The sequence below is a fragment of the Telopea speciosissima genome, chromosome 7, assembly GCF_018873765.1.
Source record: "Telopea speciosissima isolate NSW1024214 ecotype Mountain lineage chromosome 7, Tspe_v1, whole genome shotgun sequence".
NCBI lineage: Eukaryota > Viridiplantae > Streptophyta > Magnoliopsida > Proteales > Proteaceae > Telopea > Telopea speciosissima.
This window is the reverse complement of record NC_057922.1, coordinates 9,024,714-9,047,810: the sequence shown is the minus strand read 5'-3', so window position 1 is coordinate 9,047,810 and position 23,097 is coordinate 9,024,714. Positions and strand designations below refer to the sequence as shown.

The window sequence follows — 23,097 nt, the reverse complement described above, 5'->3', positions numbered from 1 at the left end:
TAAATCCTGCAATACCCATATAACAGTTAGTAGCATTTAGTTCTTGGAAATGGGAAAAAGCTTCTGTTGTGATAAAATGGTTCTGTTCTTGAATTTTTCAGACTCGCTTGTTTTTTATTGAGTTACTATCAGGTGACAATAGTTCAGATCAGTTTGAAAGCCAGCCAAGTAGACAAGTTTAGACGTTTCCTTGGACCACAAGTTAGGATACATCCTAGTGGGCCTATCCCTGCTAGCAGAAACTTCCTTAGTCCCACATTGTATAAGGCCTGCAAATATTAGATTACCTTCGCTTTTTAATAATTTTTTTTCAAGCATAAAAAAAAAAAAGAAGAAAAAAAATAGTCCAGCATAGATTACCAGATGCAATCAAGATTAACATGGTTCCAAACAAATAGAGGTGAGAGGCCTTATTTCCGTTTTGGGTGCTTTTAGGCATCACTATGTCTAGTAAAGTATAACGTTTCACTATTTGCCACTTGGTAGTACATGGTTTAGTTCATGTGAAACCCCACATACATCTCAATGACCAAATTTTAGTTCAAAATAAGGAAGGAAAGTTGCTCAAACTGTGATTTGAAATTTTATTAAAAGTACCATAATACCTAAATTGGAGATGAATGTAAAATATACAATGACGGGCAATGAATTTCTTATTCACCAAAAAAAAAAAGAGACAACTTTTGTAATTTTAGCTACTTCCTCTACTCATTTGAAGCTGAAATTTTACCAATGAGATGTTTGCCTAGTTTTCTATCACATGGACTAACTCATGTACTGCCATGTTGCAAATAGTGAAATGTTATACTTCACTAGGTGTAATGACGGGGAAGAAAACCTTTCTTTAGTATTGGGTCAAATTTCTCCCACTCATCTGGGTGCTCAACTGATTCAAAGTTAAGCACTTCTTGTTTCAAGCTATAATGTTCTCCCTGTGCCAAAGATGGAGTACAGAGTGTTAGCCTTGAGACATCTATTATAAGATAGGGGTTACAATCCCAAATGAAGAACTTTAAATTCACATCTTTTGCTAACCCAGGCTCAGCTCAATGTGTTGTGGGTTGTCCTTGTGCAAGGTTAAAACCTATGATTGCAAATGGGCTGCAAAGTAGTTGGATTAGGTTAGCTGGAGCATATTTGGTTTTCCAAGACCTGGCCTGGATGACCCATATGGTTCAAGTCAGGTCTAAAGAAGAAACCATGAGGGAGGCTTCCTTCCCATCTTTCAGGCTTTTGAGGTGAGTGCTCCTCTCACATTAAGCATATTCACTATAGTTCTTCCATTACAGAACCTCCCAATGGGACCTCCATATGCAGAAATCAATCCCATTAGGCATATATAGTTGGATTTTGCAATGGAGTTGAGGAAATTGTTGTTTCCTTTATCAACCAGTGAATCCCCAAACACAAACATAGCAGGCACCAGTGGTGCTCCAAGAGCCCCAGTACTTGATGAGAAATAGAAGATCATGGTTGTGGTGAAGATCAACAACAGCCAAGGATCCACCACAGTCATGACCACTCTGGAGCTGTTTCTTCTCATACTTGATTTCTTCTTTCTGGTCAGAGATGGCTTTGCAGTGTAGGTTTGTCATACAAAGTTGGCTCCGAGTTAAAGAAGTGGGTCATGAATTATGATGATGATGATGATCCATTTGAAACGGTTTTATGTGTGCAAGAGAAGTGGGAGCCCATATGGATTGTTGCTTTCCTCTAAGCCTTTTGATAAGGTTGAGATCTAGGCTGCACAAGGGACATTAGACGGGCCTGGCTTGATTGGATCTGGTCTCTCTCCACCCTTGGTGAAGAGAGAATCTCTTCATCCAACCTATTTGACTCTCTACTTAGACTGGAGATAGACATGTCCAATCTTATGTTAAAGAATTTTTTTTTTTTCCTTTTTCTCCTTTTTACATGGAACCAAACAGAACCTATGAATATCCTTAGGTGGTCTCTTGGAATAGATCAAATCAAGCAATAGATGAGCTCCTAACTAATGTGCCAAAGCAGTAAAATGCTCTTAAAATACATCAAATCCAATTCATTTAACTAGTTGGTATTGTAACACATAGTAGCACAAATACATGCATACATAGTCCCACTAGATATATACTAACATTGCTATACCCCAGATACGGTATGTAAAAGTGCCGTTATTGTGTATATACTATGTATTACATTAAGTAGTAGTAGACTAGTAGTAATGGTCTACATTTGTGCTATTTGTTGAACATTGATTGGATAGCAGTCTGAAGGAGGGCCAGCGTAAGCCCTTTGAGCAAGGATTTCATCAACAGCTTCTGTTGGATGGAAAGCATCCCAAAACACATATTCCCTCCTGTTTGGACATGGGGTTGAGAGGGGAAGACATGTTCCTTGATTCACCCCAAGAACACAACACCCTCGAGTTGTAATCATAAATCCTGCCACATCAGCAAATAATCGCAATTATAAAATCAAAAATTTCCTTTTAATTTCCATATATCAAAATGAAATTTATGCATTTCCCATAAAATATATTTCACTTCCCAGAAAAATACTTGCATTTTCCTTGCAACCAAACAGTGCCTATGTCTTTTGTCATTTCTGATAATTATTGCAGATCATGTTGGAGGTGTGTATCATGGGCTGGGCTACAACTGAGCCTGAGGGTAGGCCCATTAAAAATCAGGTGCCCAAACTAGTTCTCAGGGTAGGCCCATGTAAACCCTCCTCCTTTTAACCTAATGTTCAGTTATAAACATGAGCTCTTAGCCCCTTACCATATGCAGCTGGATTATTGAGTATATCACCAAAAACTCCATATGTGTTGCCATAGGCAAAGATTGACCCCGGATGATTGGCATTCAGCAGGTCGACAAGTGATCTGAGCCGTTCGTTGAACAATCCCATCATGTCATTTACGCCCGTGGCACATTGCCCTCTTGCTTGACTGGGGCTGCATCCTATTGGGCCCAACCCTGCTAAGAAGAACTTCCTTAACCCTAAGCTGTGGAGTGCCTGCAAAGGATATATATTACAATGGTTGTTGGTCAAAAAAAAAAAAAAAAAACCACATTCATATTCTAACTCTGGTTCGACCACATTAATGAGATTTGGACCGGTCAAGTCAGTCAAAGTGGGCTGATCCAGAACAGGGGTTCATTGCAATATTATTGATCAACCCGGTTCAGACCGCAAAGACCTTTTCATGCCATGGTCCAACTCTCATCACAAGTATTTTTTTTGGGGGGTGAGAATCAATTAGTTAGTAGACAACTGACGAACCCTATATATAATCAAATTGGTCTATGCCATTACCAGAATCTGCGTGGAGTACTGGTTGACGAGGAGATCTGCATAGTCACGGGGATTATAGATGAAGCTAGTAGGGTAAAGGGAGGGCATAAGATAGTTATTGACGTAGTCATTGCTACCGAGTGCCATCACAGCGATCGATTTGGCCAGGTACTCGCTTAGATTCATGTTCATCCCCCCCAGTTGGATCCTCAATTGACTCAAAGTTATTCCAAAGCTGATAACCTGCTGCCTTAAGCTGAACCTTTGTCCCTGTAATTACAGTGTGGAGAAAAACTCTCTTAGAAACATACATAAATGAATCTATAAATTACAAGGTGACATCAAAGTGGCCCAGCCCAAGCATATTAGGGGATTTCTGGGCCTGAGATTGGCCTTCAAGGCAGTGGTTTGGCTTGGACCTCAATGCGTGCACACTTGCAAGGAAACATCAAAGTAGCCCAGCCCATAAGGCCAGCCCAAGGTTACTTTTGGGCTTCATGGGCCTGAGATTAGTATCAAGGCAGTGGTTTGGCTTGGACCTCAATGTGGTAACACTTACCTTGAGGTTCCATGAAGATATAATCATTATGATCCCCTTAATTAGCCGATTATTAAGAGTAATCTCCCTAGATTTAGTTAGTTAATAAATACTTACGAGATGTAGCCCCGAGATATCAAGGATCCCCCCAGCCGCTGATGCATAATTCACTCCTTTAAGAATTCTTGTTCCGACTGTGAGTGGATCTGCGAAGGCCGGAAGGTACGGCAAACCCAACTTATCTCCTGTAAAATAAAACTTAAAACTGGTAATTATATGGTTTAACACTCTTCTCAATTCATCTCAATTCATCTCAAATATACTAAAGGATCAAATTATAACTTTGTCATTGGGCCTAATAGTGGGTTTTCATAGGAGCAAGGTTGGGCCCCGAAATGGCCCAATTAAGGCATATGTGTTTACCTTTAAGAACAACAAAATCCATTTTGGTTCATGAGATAAAGAGATGTAAGGAGCTATTAATTAAGAGAATGAAAGATATTAATTAGATTTAAGAAGTTACCTAGGAGATCGATTATGGTTTTACCATTAGTGAATCGGCCGGTCGCTCCCTGCTCAAAATCAACCCCATAAGGTAAGTAATTAGCTTTTGCTAAAGAGCCCAACAAGTAGTTGTTGTTTCCATTGTCAATTAATGAGTCTCCAAACACAAACATTGCTGTGGCTTGTGGTGCTCCAATGACCCATCTAGACCCCAAGTGGAGAATCACCACAACAATGGAGATCAACAATCTAGCTGCATTGACAAGAGACCAAGAATTTGTGTTTTCCATCTTCATATTCTTTGCTCACCAATGTAAGAAGGAACTGATTTAATTGTATTCAAAAATGTTTGATGTGGAATGCTCAAATAGAAGTTAAGATTGAAGGGAACTTAAAGAGGAAGATTAGAATGAATGTGAGAAATATGACAGGTGGGCTTTGTCAGTTCAGTATAAAGGTGATGATAGGAGTTAACGGGATGTAAGAACCATGCAATTATCCTTTCTATGGGCTTTTTCCTGAGTTCCCTCCTGCTTTTACTTGTCTTGTTACTCCCTTTCATGCATGCCTTCTTTTTCTTCATTTTACATCTTTTCAAAATTAAGAGGACACCCTGTAAAAAAGGATTATGATGTGGCGGGTAAATTATTTCATTAACAGGAGACCCACATGATCAAGAAGGAGAGAAAGTATCAGTGCAGGACTCACATGGTAAGGATGTGAGAGGACGTGAGAAAGGATACCCACATTGTTGACGTGGGGAATTTTTCTTTAAAATATAATAAGAGAGGCAACCAACCTGGTAATTAAATTGTGGAGGGGTTTGGAATGTATAAAAGCTCAATGGTTTTGGTTTGGATACATTACAAATTGTAACTTTGATTAAAGCCCTAATGTTCCTAGGTTAGTTAGGTAGCAAGGCTCTTCATTTGGTATGGGATGGGCTTGGGTTTACATTGACTAAAGCGAAGGCTCTTCCATTTACATCAGTATATAATTTTTGGGAAAAAGAACTTTGTCAGGGAGTATGGCGCCTGCACCCAGAAACAGGAAGAGGCAAAATGACCGCCTCATCCCCATAGTAAGCGATAATCCTGCCCTTGTTGATGCTTATGTCTGGGCTCCCATTGACCCCCTACTGGAGCAGGGACCATGCCCCCGGATACAAAACTCTTCCCCTTAATTTTTAGCAAAGAATAATTTGCTGGGTTGGGTCAGGAGGGAAGTGGACCCTCATAAAATGGAAAAACTACTGGCTTATTACTCTGGGCCAGATCATGTGCAAGCCCAATAATCAATTGGGTTGGTAGTTTGTGGGGAGGAAAGCCCATTGGGCCATTATGGCATCAGATATGCAACCATATATTTAGTTTGTCTGTCTACCCATGTCAGAAATGCAACAATGTGAATGATATCATTTTACGTGTGTGGTTCACCCAAGATGGGCTACAACCATGGTAGAGCGATAAATCAGAGCTTCTACTATTATGATGAAGAAATTAAAAACCCTCATACTCACCTCCTTGTGAGATCTCCCTATATATATATATATAGCATTTTAAGACGCATTACAATATATAGAGAAACCCTAATTCCCTAAAAGTACAAAACTACCCCCAATAAAAACATGTCAAAAAAAATCGTATATAAGACCTAAATATGTGAAAGTTTGAGATTACATGTTTAGAAAGTTAATTTTGTGGGCCTTCTTCCCACTAATATAGATTGTAAATTTTAAACTTTGTAGTAATTCAACTGAAAACATAGAAAAAACCCATAGAGGGAATAAAATTCAAATTTCGAAAACCATTGGAATTATGTGTATGTTTTTCTCAATAGTTTTTCACAATGGATGTAAGAATTACAAATTTTGGTCCAATCTATTCATTCATTATAAGGCAACCACATGGAAAACCATGAGAGGGTTGGGCATGCCCATGTGCACAAAACATCATCTCATAAAGGTATACATCAAATCTCTTATAAGAATTCCATCAGATCCCACAGAGTTATCACCATTATCATCTTCTCTTCATTTTTCTCATGTTCATGATCTTCTTTTTCTTCATACATTCCCTCTGGACATTTAAATCTTCCCCTCTGGGAAAAGTAAGACTCAAAAGTTTCCTTTTATGCTTAAGTTTTTGTAGCCATTGTGGGTAGCTAAAGGCAAAGTTTGTAAAGGGAGGGGATGCAAAGCAGAACAGCTATGCTTTTCACCAAAAAATTTCAGCACTCATTCCTTAATGAAAGGCAAGCTAAGTAAACATTGATGGTGACTGTGATCTTAACTACGATCTTACTACTCATCTCCCAAATGACCAGTACTGTTGATCATTGTCAAGATTCCATTTAAGTCCCTATCTAGAAAGCTTATATATAATGCACTAAGAGCGACTAATTACCACAGCTTCAGAAAAATAAGGTTATAATCATCTCTCTCTCTATCTGTGTGTGTGTCCCCCACCCCTAAAAAAACCCCACTCCCAAAAAACAAGGACTACATACAATGCACTACACATGCCACTACTCACCTTACTACACTTTTCCTGAAAATGTGGACTCTCTCTCTCTCTCTCTCTCTCTTTGATGTCGAGGAGATATCGAATGAGTTCTTGAGCCGATTGGACCAGCAGAAGTCCATCCGGACTGATCCTTCGATGCTGATGTAGGATCAAGATCGTCTACGGCCTGCTGCCCGTAGCAGCGCACTAATGAGGTGCGGTACAATGACCGCCTTACCCCTGCTCGGGCAAGGTGCTCGGGCAGGGGTAAAGCGGTCATTGCACTATGCCTCATCAGGGCGCTGCTATGGCTGCTACGGTCAAGCAGGCCGTAGACGATCCAAATTCTGCTGATGTATGTTTTTTTTGCCCTTATTGTGCGATTTGAAGGCGAAACAGACTACTGCAGTTTTGAAATTTTTGAATTTTGAATTTTTATTTTCTTTTTCTGTAAGCAAGCATCTCTATATAAGGGCTTCGAATTTTTCTTTGTAAGCAATTTACATTTTGAATAGAAGAAGTTTTTCATTTCCTCTATGTGTGGATTCAAGGTTCGTCGACGTTGGAACAAGATCTAACCCTCCTGTTTCTTACTGGCTCTCTCTCTCTCTCATATGCTCATGACCTTTAGTATGGAAGTTTGTCTTGCCACCATACGAGTGAGAGTAATAAAGAGTGACGTGACATAATATAGAAAGAGCTACTTTACTAAAGCATAGTTTAGCCAAATAAAGCCAATGTGAGACCTATTCCGATAAGGGATAAAATGGTTGCTATGAAACAACAATCCTGTCATGGGAACCACCTTCCCCACCTTCTGGATTTGGAGTTAGGCCAACTCCCATATAGAAATTGAAAACCTAATTTTAAGTTTCCATTATAGTCTACCTCAAGAAAAATCTCAAGTATTGCCAAAAAAATTTCTTGTAACATTCTTGATCACATTTGGAGAGAGAAGAACATTCGGATATTTCAAAACAAAGTCTGTTTTAGGCCAAAAATCATTAGAAATTAACATTTGTGGTGATGTCGAGGGGCATTGCAACGCTGACAATCTGGAGAGTCCCCAAATCCTTACAAAATATGGGAGAATGTTCTCTGGGCCACGGCGTAGGTTGCGCCTAGGCACATGGGCCTATCACTTAGGGGCGCAGGATGGTCATTGCGCCCACCTCCATGTACCTGGGCGCAGCCTGTGCTGCAGCACAAAGAACAGCACCCAATTGGACTATTGGTCCATTATCTTGTTGAGAGATGGGGTGTGCAGCCCAATTGGACTATTGGTTCATAGTTTGGGTTGGTTGAGATCTAACAGTAAGGTTTGAAACTTGGTTCAATTCATATAGGTTCAATACCACTTTTGGGGGTGCAATGAGCAAACCTGATCACAAGGAGAGTAGAACAAAAACCATATTTTGGGATCAACTTTGATATGACCAAGATACGCTAGCTTTATTTTTATCATTATTTTTAGGGAGAATGTTCTCTGTGCCGTAGCGCAGCCTGTGCCCAGGCACATGGGTAGTCTGTGCAGGGGGCAAGGTGGTCATTGCGCCCACCGCCATGTTCCTGGGTGTAGGCTGCGTTGCGGCACAGAGAACAGCACCCCTCATTTTCAACGACGCTAGTTAAGGTCAGTGGATAAATATGTAGAGAAGAATAGCTATGTCTTGCCAAATAAAGCCAATTCCACCTTCTTCAGTCATTGTAATCTCTCTCTCTCACACACACATAAAGGTAAGGCTGCCTACCATCTACCTCTCCCAAACCCTGCAAAACGTGGGACTCAATGGGAGCATTGTGCATTGGGTATGACCCTTTTTTTTGGGAGTTGGGGGAGGGGGTTTGGAGAGTGAGTTTGGGTTACAAATAGGCCAGGCTTCCATAACTTTCAATTTCCTATCATTCAGTGCATCTTTTAGCTCTAACATAGAACCCAAAACTTAGAAGGGGTTTTCTTATTGACACCTCTAAAGGTAACAGATAATTTATAATTTTACCTTTTTACCCTTTTAGTATGACATTCAAATTATTTCTTACGAAAGTAATAGTCATTTCATATGTGTACTCAGAAAATGTATATGACAATGACACATTTTGATAAGGGTAACATAATGATATGTCACTTTCAAATTATTTTTAAAAATTCTTTCATACCCTTATCTCAAAAAACTTTTGAGAATTAACTAAAAAAGCAATTAAGAGATGGTATTAAGTTCTAAATACTACTGTAGAGGGTTCATTCCTCATATTTAAAGGAATGCCTGAACTAGAGATTTTCTTGTGGTATGGGCTGGGCTTTAGGTTTACGTCGACAAAAGAAAAGCCTCTTCCACCAACCCACCTTCTAAAAACGACTATATACAATGGCACTAGACGTAACCCACTACTCACTTTACTACACTTTTCCTGAAAATATGGATAATGCTCTCTCTCTCTCTCTCTCTCTCTCTCTCTCTCTCTCTCTCTGACCCTGCTCTTGGTCTTGACCTGGAACCCCTCAACCTCACTATGCCTTATCTCATTTACTTGGGGCAGCAAGAGTAGTCTAGATTATATTTCTGTTTGTTATGTTAGCAAAGCCAATTAGAATAAGCAACCAAAAAATAGAAGGAAAAAAAAAAAACCCCCATTCGGATGGGTGTGCTGGAAGACAACTAGACACTTTCTCCCTTGGTATTTGAATCAAGGGAGAGGGTTGGGGGGGGGGGGGGATCGACATCCTCTCCAACTACTTGGGTGTCCAACTCTCTAGCCACCCATTCAATAGCTGGGATGACTTGGACATGCAATCTGCCAACACTTGGGGATACGTATCTAAATCCTCCCCACCGTTAGATGGGTACTTGGAGAGGATCTTTTTCCAAGAGTTGGGTATGCTGTCAACTTTTAGTAAGCTAGCGGTATACACCAATTAAAAGGCTGGACACAGGAGGACAAACGGGTCTTTTCCAAAATAGGAGGAGAGAGGATGACACATGGTAGATACCTTGGTAACGTGGCCAGCCTTTCCCTTGAATTAAACCAATTTACAAGATGAGCTTTTGAAGATAATTTGATAGTTTTTCGTTTCAAAAAAAAAAAAAAACCCTCTTATTCCTTAACCAAGCATATTGATTATATGAACTTGAAGGAAAACATCCCAAACTAGTTTTGGTTATGCTTTCTAAGAGAAATGCTAGCCTCTTCATAGTCCTTTACCTTCCAATGAATGGGGATGGACATTAACTAACCCATAAAACCATCCAAACTATACATCTAGCCCTAATCAGGCTTTTGTTAGATGGGCATGTCCCAAATCCTAATGTCACTAAAAAGGTGAAAAGAGATTTACACACACACATATATTAGATTCTATATGAATGTGCTCTGGCCTCATGGCAAACTTCAATTAAATATAATGGAAAAGAAACCCTACTAACACGCTATTAAAATTAAAATAATTTTAGGCACCATATCTACAACATAAAAGCTTATAGAAGAAAATATGAGATCTGATCAAGATGTTTCTAATGTGGTTAGCAAGGATCTGGAATTCGATTGGGTTATTATGCAAGTGATCAATCCACAATCGGATCTTAGCTTTGTGATGTAATGTACGTTTTAATAATTTATAGGGGAGAATGTTCTTTGTGCCGCAGCATAGGCTGCGCCCAGGTACATGGGCAGCCTGTGCAGGGGGGTAGGGTGATCATTGCGCCCACCCCCATGTGCCTGGCCGCAGCCTGCACTGCGGCACAGATAATAGCACCCCCAATTTATATTATTGATCGACATATGATGTATTAAGGAATACAAATTTATTTTTTGGATAATACTTTTATTATTTTATTTATGCTAATCTTAGAGTTGCTGATTTATATTAATTAGTATATTATTGAAACCTTTTGAAGAGCTACTAAAAGAAGCTTCGGGATATTCATATCATCCCCGTTGTGATGAAAACGAACGTCACAAACAATTCAAGGAGGCATTACTGTTTTCTTTTCCTGTAACCGTTAGAATAAAAAAATAAATGTCATCACTTTCCATTGTTGGAGATTGTCGAATTTTTATCCTCTCAATTACACTGCTCATACTTGACCGTCAAGTACATCTAATAGATGGAGGTGGATCCCACCTCGGGCAGTGTGTTCGGGCAAGGGGTAGGATAGTCATTTCTGCCTCCTCTGTTAGATGTACTTGACTCAAGTACGGGCAGTGTAATTGAGAGGAAAAAGATCTGAGATTGTCTCTCCTAAGACAAGTCCTTTTGTTAGATTTGCTTTTTATAAATATAAATATTGAATCTATCTATTGTTAATTTTAAGGGAAGATGAATTGTAGGTTTTTTTTCTTTTTTCTTGTAAGGGCAATTTGGTTAATTTACCCTTTAATTCTAATGTTGTTATTTTTAATTTAATGGAATGGATGCATTTATTAATTTTTTACAAAAGAAGGGCACGTGTAATTTTCCAAAACTGACGAGTATTTCTATAATTACATGATACCTCAGGGGAGGTTTATGAAAATTTCCCTATTTTTTAAGAGGTTGATGCATGAAGGTGAAAGTATAGTTTTCAGAAGTTTAGAAAGCTCGATTTTCTCTGGTTTTAGGGTTAAAAGCATGCTATCGAAAGATTTTACATGAAATCTGTGTTAAAGAATTTTCTTTTTACATAATTTTGTGTAGATAAATATGGAACCTCACAAGTGAAAAACAATTTTCACTTTCTTCTGGCAAAAGTAATAAATAAATGGGAGAGGGATGCATATGCTAGCACTCTATGTGTCTATCTCTCTCATCCCTAGTTTAAAATGACTCCCTTACCCTTCAAACGGAGGAAGAGAAAGACAGACACATAATGTGCTAGTGTACAGTATACCGCTAGCATACCCAACCGTTTCCCTAAATAAGTTTAGGATTATAATTTGATCCATCAACAAAAGGTATTACCACAATACATCAACAAAAAAGTTAACAATTCAACATATAATATATGATGCTTATGCTCTAGTGATTTTCAATACCTCATTGTTAATCTTTTTTAATAAGTAATTTTTGATTGCCCATAAAAAAAATGGTTAACAATGGGGATAATGAAAGTCACTAGAGCATAAGCATCACATATTGCTGAAATATCTTTGACTTGGCAGTCCATCTCCAAAGGTTCTTAGCTACTTGGTTCCTCTAAATGTTTTTCCAAATTGTGATACATTTATGAGAACTTACAACAAACTTTGTTATCTAGATTATGATACAAATATGATAAAAATAGTGGGTGACTAGTGAAAACAGAGTGTACCCAATGCTCGAAGTTTTTATCATTGCGAATTAAATCAAAAAGTTATTAGATACGAAGCCTTGCCCTCGTTTCGTAGAGAGGTTGTTTCCCGACTTGAACCTGCGACGCTATTCTTGAATATAAAACATAAAATTCTAGAGAGAATATAGAGACCTTTGGGTTAGACTACAACATATCATCTTGAAGGATGCCATGTGGAATATCACAATGAAGACAAGTGGGCATCTCAATTGCTTTAGTAATTTAAAATATAATAAACTCTAATGTTTATATCCAAGTAGATCATGTATGGAAAATAATGCCTTAACCAAAAGCCTATCTAGGCCCCAAAATCCTTTTTGGTGAATGTGATGGGATAGAAATGCCTAGAAATATAAAGAAACAAATTGGGCCGGGGGGGGGGGGGGGGCGCGCGCATGTTCCAATGTGCCCTACGACCCCCCTAGTCTTGGTTTTCTTGACCCCTTTCATGTACCCCACAGATTAAATTACATCCAAAATGCAAAAGGTACTGTTTGGAGGGCGCGCATGTTCCAATGTGCCCTACGACCCCCCTAATCTTGGTTTTCTTGACCCCTTTCATGTACCCCACAGATTAAATTACATCCAAAATGCAAAAGGTACTGTTTGGAAAGGCTTTTGGTCGGTTGCATTTTTTTATTTTTTAGTCATGGTGGGGTCTTGGGTTGGACAAGTTTTCTTGATAGACTTTGCTTCTCAGTTTCAATGTGTTAATGGGATTATATCGTGGAGGGTTGACTTAAGAGTTATAAGAAGTAAAGAAAGAAAGGAAAAAAATTAAAAAAACAATTTAACCATAATGCTTCATTAATCTTCTTAGGGTCGTGATTTAATCATCAAGTAGCAGTTCTTCGGAGTTTTTGGTAATGTTTTGGCTTGGGACCTTCCTTCTTTTTCTTTCTGTTTCTCTGTCATCTCTTGTGCTTTCTACCGCAACGTTTTGTGGGTCACAACGGTCTGCTTAGTAGGTTTTGGACTTCTCAAATATAATTTGTAAGGTTTATGCCTTCGGCATATGATCATCCTCAGCTTTATCAGTTTAACTCAAAACCAGAGTCTACAACCAATTGCACTATGCAGTTGGTGAGTTGTGATGCGCTTCATACCCATGCTCACTAGGAGGTTTCGAGTTCGAATCTTCTGACTAGTACCTTCCCCCCTCCCTATTTCCCACCATCCCCTAAAAAAAAGTAAGATATATATATATAAGCTCTTAATTCCACCCAAAAAAAAAAAAACCTTAAAACCAGAGTCTGCAAATGTGTGTGTGCTGCTATGATATGTATAAGATTTTATTTCTCTTGAAAAGAATTACAATATCCTTTAATCATTGTGACTACCGGTTCTATTTTTTATTTTATAATTATAAAAATATATATATTTTTAGTTTGGCTGGATTAGAGAGTTAAACATTTGTGTAGAGTGGATGGTGCTAAACCTTTATATAGAGACAGGTAAACCTCAAGGCCCTTTACTCAGATGTCAAGTTTTAGTCAATATAGAATCGATCAAATTGAAGAATAAAGCTTTGAAAATTCTATGGAACATAAATTTTAGAAAAAACATCAAACAAAACATGAACAAAAACGAAAAACAGAGCAAGATGACATGGATATTTAACGTGGTTCACACACCAGTATGGTGTGCTACGTCCACGGGCGAAGCTGAAGATGTTTCGCTATGTAAATCAGAGAAAGTTACAATGGAGATCTCTCAAGAATACCCAAAAATGACGTTACTTCTCATTCTTAGAAACCCTAAATCAAAAACCCCAAATCTGACTCACTCTAAAACAAAGCAAGTAAAGAATATAAATACTCCTCCATCGGATCAAGTCGATCCATCGGATTAGTCCAAGCCCTCTGCTACCATCACAGATCTCAGAAAAAAGTTTCATTCAGGTCACCACCAAAGATGTTGGAGCGGATCAGTTTATGAAATGGGTACAAGAATTCGAGACATAAATAACAATAATTTTTTTCTAAAAAAAGGGAGAAATTTTCACGTACCTCCCCTAAGGTATCACATAATTATAAAAACACCCATTAGTTTTGAAAAATTACATATGCCCCTTACTTTTATAAAAAAATTAACAAATCCACTTATCCACCCATTCCGTTAACTAGGAACTAACTATGTTAGAATTAGAAGGGAAATTGACCAAATTGCCTTCATCTTCCCCAAATCGTTTAATGTGGTTCACATACCAATTTGGTATGCTGCATCCAAAGGTGAACCTAAAAATGATTCACTATGTAATGGAAGAAAAATACAATGGAGATCTCTCAAGAATACCAAAAATCGCAGCAAGAACTTTCTCCTTCAAAACCTTAACACGAAAATGCCCAAATCTCATTTCTCTCTTTTGCTTGCACAACAAGACAATAAAACAAATACTCCTCTCAAAAAACCAAAAGTTAGCCCAAGTCCTCCGCTGCCATCACAGACCTTACAAAATTTCTTCTTTGAATCGCCATAAAACATGTTAGAACGGAGAAAACTTCACAACGAATACAAGAATTCAAGACACACAAAGCATTCTCCACTTTTTTTTTCGATGAATAAAAATAGCATTCTCCACTTTACATTGGCCAATCATTGAAGACGATGATGGTGATGGAGGGAAAGGGAGGAGAACAGAAGGAGGAGCCTGGGTTTTTATTTTAGTGGAGGAGAGCTATCGTTTCTACTCAATAGTTAGGAGGATAGTTTTCTTCCTTTCATACGAAAGATATAAAAGTAAAAAGACCACATATATCTACATTTATTCTCTCTAACATCATTGAGTTTCTTGAGGCCGTAGGTGCAATTTGAGCAAACTTAGGATGACAAGTGTAATTACCCCAAACATCAAGAACTTCTGAATAATTATATCTAAAACTCACTTTAAATTTCATCCCTATTTTATCTGGATTTGCCATGATTGACCCTTTAAACTTTTTTGACGAAATTCCCACACTTTTCCCAGAATGAAAACTTATCAAAATGAATGAGTGTTCGTTTCAAGTCCTACAAGTGGTAATCAGTGCTGGTAAGAACATGGTTTTAGTGCATGGTATCGAAATGGGTATCGGCAACATGTAAAATTGATACGATATTGATACAGTATTGGTCTGGATCGGTTGTATCAGATAAATATGTCTTTAAATTTTTTAAAAAATTGAGTTTTCTGATCATTTTACCCCTTGTCCGTATCATGCTATTGATACAATATCGACACGGTATTAATATCAATGACTAGCAAAACTGATACGTCTTACCCGATACGATACCAATACTTAGAACCATGATTGTAAGAAATGTAATAAGGAATCGTTACATGCAGTAGTTATTTCTAATCCCTTCTCGGACTGAAATTAAAAATAGTGGCCGACACGAGAAAGTTAACGAGCAAAAGCTGCTTTGATGACCGAAAGAATGAATCGGAAAACTTTTGAGAAAATTAGAATCAACCACTCCCTCAATCTTCACAAACAGCATTATTTCACAATAAGGTTAATAAAGGTAACAGAGAAGAAGCAATGAACCATCGCAATCCTTTTCCGACAAATTACGTGTCGGGTATGTTTGGTGCCAGACACCGACGGTAATATTACGTATGACCTTATCATTAATGGCCGACACGCAATGGTTGCCCGAAAAGCTCAGCTTTTGGCGGCCATAAGAATCGCCATTCTTTCTCCAGATTTCCAATCCATGCAGAGAATTAATTATAAGAGTCATAAGACATATTTCAACACAGCACTTTGGAAGAAGGTCCATGAGACATTGAGACCATGACTTATTGTTAATCCGAATCCTACTGGGCCAACCCAATTTTCAGCTAGGCTGGGTTGGGCGGCTTTCAGCCAAGTGACCTGGGCTAGGGTTTGAGAAACCACAATGAGAATCTCCCACGCCTATATATATATCAATCACGGTTAGAGAAATGGTTTTGTCAATAGCATGGTATTAGTACACGGTATTGGTCAACCCCGAAATTGATACGGTATTAGATTGGTATCGACATGGATCAATCGTATTAGACAAATTTGCCCCTGATTCTCTTTTTAAAATGATTTTGGACCATCTTACCCCTTGTTTGTATCATATCACCAACATGGTATTGGCATGGTATTAGGATCGCTCACTTGCAAAATAGATACGGATGATACGATATTGATACCTCAAAACATGATCAATATAACCTACCCACATATTAGGGAAGAAAGAGTGTATCAGTGTGGGACTCACATAGTTAGGCTATGAGATGATGTAGGAAAGTATCTCGACCAGTCAACAAGGGATCTTTTCCCAAAATATAAAAAAAATATGATGAGCTTTTACCTTCTATAATTGTTTGGTGAAGAGTTACTGAAAAGCTCCATAACCCTTGCTTTTATTTTTATTTTTCAATAGTTACCAATTCTATAGGGGAGGGACGGAAGATGATCGAGAACCAAGAGTTTGAACCCAAGACCTCCTATTAGGGTGGGTTTTTACGCACCACATTTCTACGAAGTGCACTAGACAGTTGTTCTCTCTTTTATTAGGGTGGATTTTTACACTCCACACAACTACAAGCTTGCGTCCATTGTGTTTATCTCTTTTAGGGTTGGAACAAGGTCGGGTCGAGCCGGGCTTTTTAAAATCCCAGTTCAACCCTGATCTACTTAGCTGGCCCGAGGCCCGACCTTTATTTAAGGCTTGAAAAATCCTTCCCTGACCTGCCCTCGGGGCCGGGCTGGGCTGACCTTGATTGGCCCTTATCATGAGGAGGGAGAAGGGAGATGCAAGGGCTAGGCCAGACCGGGGAGAAGAAGAATGAAGAAGAAGGATCAGAAAGAAAAGGAGGAAGAGGAGGAGGAGGAACAACAAGAAAGAAGAAGGAGACGAATTAAGACATGGTCGGGTTGGGTCGGGCCAGGCCATCCCATGACCTCAACCCTAGCTAGGATCGGCCCTAACTCAGGGCCAAAAAATTCCCAACCCTGACACACCCTCAGGGCTAGGATATCTCAGCCTAGGCCCTGTTCAGGCTCAAGGCGAGCTAGGGCTAACAGACTAAACTTACACCCCTAATCTCTCTCTCTCTCTCTCCCTCACCCCCCCTCTTAAATGCCGCCCTTGCTCCTATATGATGCCTCATCTTGCGCTCCCATTTGTGCCACCTACTAGTTTTACCGCACATGGAAAGTGTGCCGCCTGTCCTTCTCCCAACTGATGCCCAATCAGGCTTGTTTTACACGGACTCGGCTCCAGGTTCACATACGAGAACATTCTCCTACGCCTACAAATCACCCAACATTCTCGTACGTGAACCTGAGTTCCGGCCTCGTTTTACAATTAAACACAAGAATTGCTGTCAGTATGAAGGGATGGGACCCTTAGAACCTCTAATTTAGTCTGATCCAACAGATCAAATGACACGAGCAAAAGCTAATTAAACACAAGAGTTGCTGTCTGGACTCTGGAGCATGTCCCCGGCCGGCCCTGTTCACCTACAGTTCATGGAGCGATGGACCTTAACCTCACCGACATCTTCACTTGTGGTTTCCTTAATTAACATGTAAAACTTAATCCATAAAATAATCACTATATACATATATAACTGGTGCAGGTGCTGGGACTGGGAGGCAGATAGTTGAGTTAGGTTTTGTGTTTTCCCTTTGCGTGGGCCCACATGTACACTAACCACCGACAGTCCTATCAGTTTATGCCACATATCATACAAATATTCCTAAAGCATGTCGGAAAATATGTCAAACGTCCTTCTCTTTGATTTGATTTGTCCCTCTCTCTCTCTCTCTCTCTCTAACCTGATTTCATGCTCTATTCAGAGTTCAGACTACTCTTTCCTCCTTTGCCTTTGGGTCATTGGATGCGGATTCTTTATTTTAATTTCGGAAAAAAAGAGAATATTTCATTTATATACGGAAGATCTGATTCCAAGGGATCTCTAGAAGTCTTTAATGTAATTTAAATTTCCTGTAATTAATAATTGAGAAATAGTTCTCTTTTGGGGAATGCGGTCCCTGTGTTTAGGGATCAATGGAGTTCCGCCCAGAAGCATCAATAGGGTGAGCATTTTGATTTTTCATGAGGTTGGTGTGCAGTCATTCGCTCTCCCTATCTAAGCACACAGGGACCATACTCCCACGTAGTAACCAATTCCCCTTAATAATGATAGTTCAATTTTCTATGAGAGGTCTGTGAGAGAAAGAGTATATGAATCCAAAGATTCCGATTTGGATGACTTCAAATCCACTAAACATGTAAATGGTTACTTCTTTCTTTTCTTATCCCTTGTAATCAATCATTCTATAGAATCCTCTGTCATCTCGATTTCTCTCATTCTCTATAAGAAGGGAGAACCGTGTCTATCATTAATCACTGTAGTAAAGCTTAAACTTTTATGTGGACCTAGGTTCAAACTGAACCGAACCACATTACTTGTGTTGTGAACCTCTTTTCTCTCTCTCTCTCTCTCTCTCTCTCTCCCTTGCCTTTACTTTAACAAAAGAGAGAATTTTCTATGGTGTGTGGGTGTGGGTGTTTGTGTGCGTGAGAGAGAGGGAATTTTCAATGGTGTGTGGGAGAGAGAGAGAGAGAGAGAGAGCAGTCTTTAAGAATAGAATCAACCAAATTATGTGGTTTATGTAGAGCATCTTCTTTTTAGGTTATGGAACTTCCATTTGACTGAATACCTTTCCAAAATGCTGGTAGGTTGGTTATGTTCTTGTAACCATCAACACTGAAAACAGGAAGAAAAAAAAAAAAAAAAAAAGAAAGTGTAACTTGAGAAACAAATGTAGCCCAAAAGTTAAATAGTAGGGTTTTACTTTAATAAAACCAGCATTACATGAAGTAGATTATCATTAACAAAAGAAAATTAATTTTGTGTAGTTTTGGTCGTGGGAGACCAACTTTTGACATTCTTTAATTGTGTTGTGTTTAAGCACACAACAGAGTCTGACCTCCTAATAGTTGCTTGCACTTTCCCTTCACCTATCAAATACAACTCATCATTCCTTTTAATCCAAAGTGCTCTCTCTCTCAAAAGTTTATAACAATTAGGAGGAATATTGGGATGAACGATGATCATCTCTAAGCACCATAAGAGAACACGAAGGTGTCCACGCAGATGGTTACTGTTTGTTACTCCTAAAGGCTTAAAAAAACACTTCCGGCCTCAGTGACGAATCTCAGTAAAAGGAAAAAAAAAAAAAAAAATTTAATTTAATTCAAGAATGTTATCACATAACATACCTATGACAAGAATGCTATCTAATATTAAAGGCCCATAAAAAATGTACAAGTGTAAGATACCAGATAAGGATACTTAGTAAGTTCAATAGGCCCTCTTGTAATCAATATTTTTTTTTATGATAAAAGTAATAAATGGGACCTCCCATATGTCACTATGCCAGTGAAGTTTAGCGTTTCACTATTTATCATTTGGTAGTTAGTACATGGATTAGTCTAGGGTTGCAATAGGGTCGGGTTGGGCCAGGCTTTATAGAACCTTGGCCCAACCCTAAGTCTCCTTATCAATATATATTTTATAGTATAACTTAAATCAGGGTCGGGCCCGGCCGGGCTAGGCTTAGCTCGAGGCCTCAACCCTAACCCGACCCGATCCTAACTCAGGGCCAAAAATTTTCAGCCCTGACCTGCCCTCTGGGCCAAATATCTCAGCCCAGGCCCTGTTCGAGCTCATGGAGGGTTCGGACCGACAGAGCCAAACTTGCACCCCTAGGTTAGTCAATGTGATAATGGATCTTGCATACGACTCAATGGCTAAATTTCAGTCCATAGTAAGCAAGGAAAGTTGCTCAGAAGCTGATTCAATGTTTTAATAAAATTACCAAAATGCCATCAAATGGAGATTGATATAAATACGAAAGGGGAAAGTTTTTATACATGGCTATGTAAGCTGTGTATGTGAGAGAGTGGGAGTTTCAAGGCATTAATTAATGGGTGGGGGTTTATGACTTTTCCAACTCTTTGTGAGAGGGGACACGACCGTGCATGCTTACACGGCTGTGTATGAGAACTTCCCCCAATACAAAATGTCAAAAAACAACATCTTTTGTAGTTTTAACTACTTCCTCTATTCGTTTTAACCTGAAATTGTACCAATGAGATGCTTGTCTGATCCTTCTATCATATAGACTAACCCATATACTATCAAGTGCCAAATAATGGAACGTTAAACTTCACTAGGCATAGTGACATCTGGAAGGACCCAATTTGAACATCAGTATTGGAACTCTAAATTCATAAGGCAAAACCAATGGGACATGGGGTAACTGTAGAACAAGGATACCTTTATCTACTCCATTTCCTGGGGAGGTCCATCTCCCCAAGTTCCTCTAATAAAGGGGGTGGAAATGACCAACTTACTCCTGCCCGAACACACTACCCGAATGGAGTCCACCCTTCTATTAGAGGAACTTGAGTGAAGCGGGCAAGAAATGGAACAGAATAAAATACATGACGTTATACAAACCTGGCGGACTCAATAAGTTGGTAATGTTTCTTATAATATGAGATGTCTAGGTCTATCATGTCAATCTATCAAAGAATAAGCATAACATGAGGTGCCCCTAATTGATAACAATAATAAGAAGAAGAAAAAGAGAGAATTTATGTGGGCTTATGACATGACTAATTGTGTGATTGTATATGTATAGCATCACTTAATTTCTACACGGATCGATCTTATCCACTTTCGCAGTCTCTCATCAGTCAATAAACAATAAATATTAATGGGTAGGAGGGAGGGAGGGATACAAAAGGGGGAGTATATTTATCATTGTCTCCATTCGTTTTGTATTACAACCTACAACCACTAAAAATTAAGACTATTTAATATGTCTTGTACGCAGCTAAATTTGACTCGTTTACTTACCAATAATAGAGATAGATGGTGGGAGAGAAGGGGGAAAAAAATTTATAGTAAGCATAAGCAAGCAAGAGGCTCAGCCGCACAACACAATAAAGAGCTTTTTAGGGTTCCACACTTGCACTTCCACCCACCTAGAACAGGTATATGATCAGGCGCATGGTAGGACATATATATGGCACAAATAGATAGTGTTTTTGTTTTTTTTTTTTGGATAGAAAAACAAATAGTTTTATTAACGGATTAAACTCAAATCTTCTGTAACAACATCTACAAATAGACAAGGATCGGAATTGGGTCAAACAGTCCTATCCGTTACAGACTGTGCCCTCTTGGCCAAGAAATCTGCTACACAATTAGCATCCCTTGGAATAAAGGTAAAAAGACACACATCAAGGTAAGTGGCAAGATGCTGAATATCCTCAATAATAGGGAAGATGGAAAGGGGTGGTTGCTTAGAACAGTCCTGAAGATACGAGATGAGCTCCCGATTGTCACTCTCCACCAACACCTAGTAAGTTCCTTCCGAAATAGCCTCAAGAAGTCCTTCCCTCACTGCAATTGCTTCACCTTCAATAATGCAGTTGAATCTGTGATGACTTGAAACTGCAAGCCGAGGCTGACCCAAATGATTGCACAAAAGAAATCCAACTCCTCCAAACTCTTTACCAGGCATAAAACTTGCATCACAGTTTAATTTAAAGAAGCCATGTGGGGGTGGAGACCAGACCTAGTACGATACTGGAGGCTCCGGACCTGATGAAACACCTGAAGTATTGCGTAAATTCCCCTGAGTAGTCTGCCGAGTGGCTGAGAGGAATTCATCACACGCCTTCTATGCCGCAATCAAAACCTTAATCGGGGAAGAAACCTTACGACCAAAAAGACCTTCATTCCTCGAACACCATATAGACCACGCAATGAAAGTACAAAGTGTAATAAGGTCCTTCTTGCTTTGCTTGTCCAGAGCAGAGAGTGAACCCCAATTCTGAATCCAATGGTGAAGTTTAGCTCCATCATCCCTTGGAATAAGACTTGCCATGCTGGACCCAAACCGCACAGCCTTCACGAATGGGCAGAGAAATAAAATATGTTCAATGCTCTCTGGAGCAACTCCACATCTACCACAATGCATATCCACCTTGATCTGCCTCACATTGAGTGCTGAGGCTGTGGCAAGACCATTAGAACATCCCCTCCATAAGAAACTCTTAAGCTTTGGGAGGGTATTGCTGCCCCAAATAGACTTCCAAACCGATGAAGGAACTTCCATCCAACGATGCGAGGTTGATGATGATGGCCTCCCCAACTCTTTAGCCGTCCATTGATTGCAAAGAAGATGGTAAGCACTCTTGACACTGAAACTCCCAACCTTCGAGGGTCCCCAAACTTGTCGATCCTGTGTGGCGAAGAGACTCAATTGAAGTTGGTAAATGGCTTGTCTATCATTTGGATGGATGTACTGATCAATAACAAACCCATTCCATCGACAGTTATCAATATCAATCAACTGTGATACTCGAGTGAAGGGGCAGTCTTCCAATGGCGGATGCTGCAGCTTGTAATTTAGGAGATTGGGTAACCAGTTGTCATTCCAGATATCAATCTTGTCACCTGAACCAACCCTCCACAACAAACCGGTCTTAAGAACTCGCCTTCCTCCCATAATACTCCTCCATGCCCATGATGGATTTGTCCCCAATCTCGCCTCCATGAACTCACAATTCAGAAAATAAATGGCCTTTAAAAATAGATAGTGTTATGGTTCTATGAAAATGGATCAATGTGCATCTCAGAGTCAATCACATTTTAATTTTGTTTCCATACTTTTTCTTTATAAATGGCAAAAATAGGACAGGTGGTTAGCTCTCATCTCATGCACGTTCACCCGTTGGTACGTGTAGAGGAACCAAACTCTGGTTCTACTTCTAGTCTTTGATAGGCATGGTTTTTACATCGGTATCTGCACCAATGGGAAAGCACGCCTAGGTATCTACCCAAGGGACAGGGGCATTATTTCATGTTGCTTCGTGAGAGGGCATAGGGGGCACCACCAAGCAGGGATCTTTTTCCCTTTTC

The 23,097-nt window shown here is 39.4% G+C and overlaps 1 protein-coding gene and 1 long non-coding RNA gene across 2 annotated transcripts; one reads left to right on the top strand and one right to left on the bottom strand.

The window, feature by feature from the left end:
* Positions 1–1,152: 1,152 nt before the first annotated feature.
* On the top strand, positions 1,153–22,784 carry LOC122669433. The gene is made up of 3 exons (XR_006334016.1): positions 1,153–1,274; positions 16,056–16,067; positions 22,772–22,784. It is a non-coding gene; the product is annotated as an uncharacterized LOC122669433 (long non-coding RNA).
* On the bottom strand, positions 2,209–4,690 carry LOC122669432 (GDSL esterase/lipase At1g71250-like). Its single transcript, XM_043866190.1, has 5 exons — positions 4,341–4,690; positions 3,935–4,062; positions 3,301–3,549; positions 2,763–3,000; positions 2,209–2,423 (listed from the first exon to the last, which is right to left on the bottom strand). The coding sequence occupies exons 1-5, from the start codon at positions 4,615–4,617 to the stop codon at positions 2,209–2,211; spliced, it is 1,107 nt and encodes a 368-aa protein (XP_043722125.1). The 5' UTR covers positions 4,618–4,690.
* Positions 22,785–23,097: the final 313 nt, after the last annotated feature.

What these genes read in the sequence shown, in the direction of transcription:
- LOC122669432 (XM_043866190.1), bottom strand. Translation starts at nt 4,617, where the DNA reads ATGAAGATGGAAAACACAAATTCTTGGTCTCTTGTCAATGCAGCTAGA. An exon ending in AACCATAATCGATCTCCTAG is followed by an intron (nt 4,063 to 4,340) that starts GTAACTTCTTAA and finishes TTTATTTTACAG; the next exon opens with GAGATAAGTTGGGTTTGCCG. An exon ending in AGTACTCCACGCAGATTCTG is followed by an intron (nt 3,001 to 3,300) that starts GTAATGGCATAG and finishes TATCCTTTGCAG; the next exon opens with GCACTCCACAGCTTAGGGTT.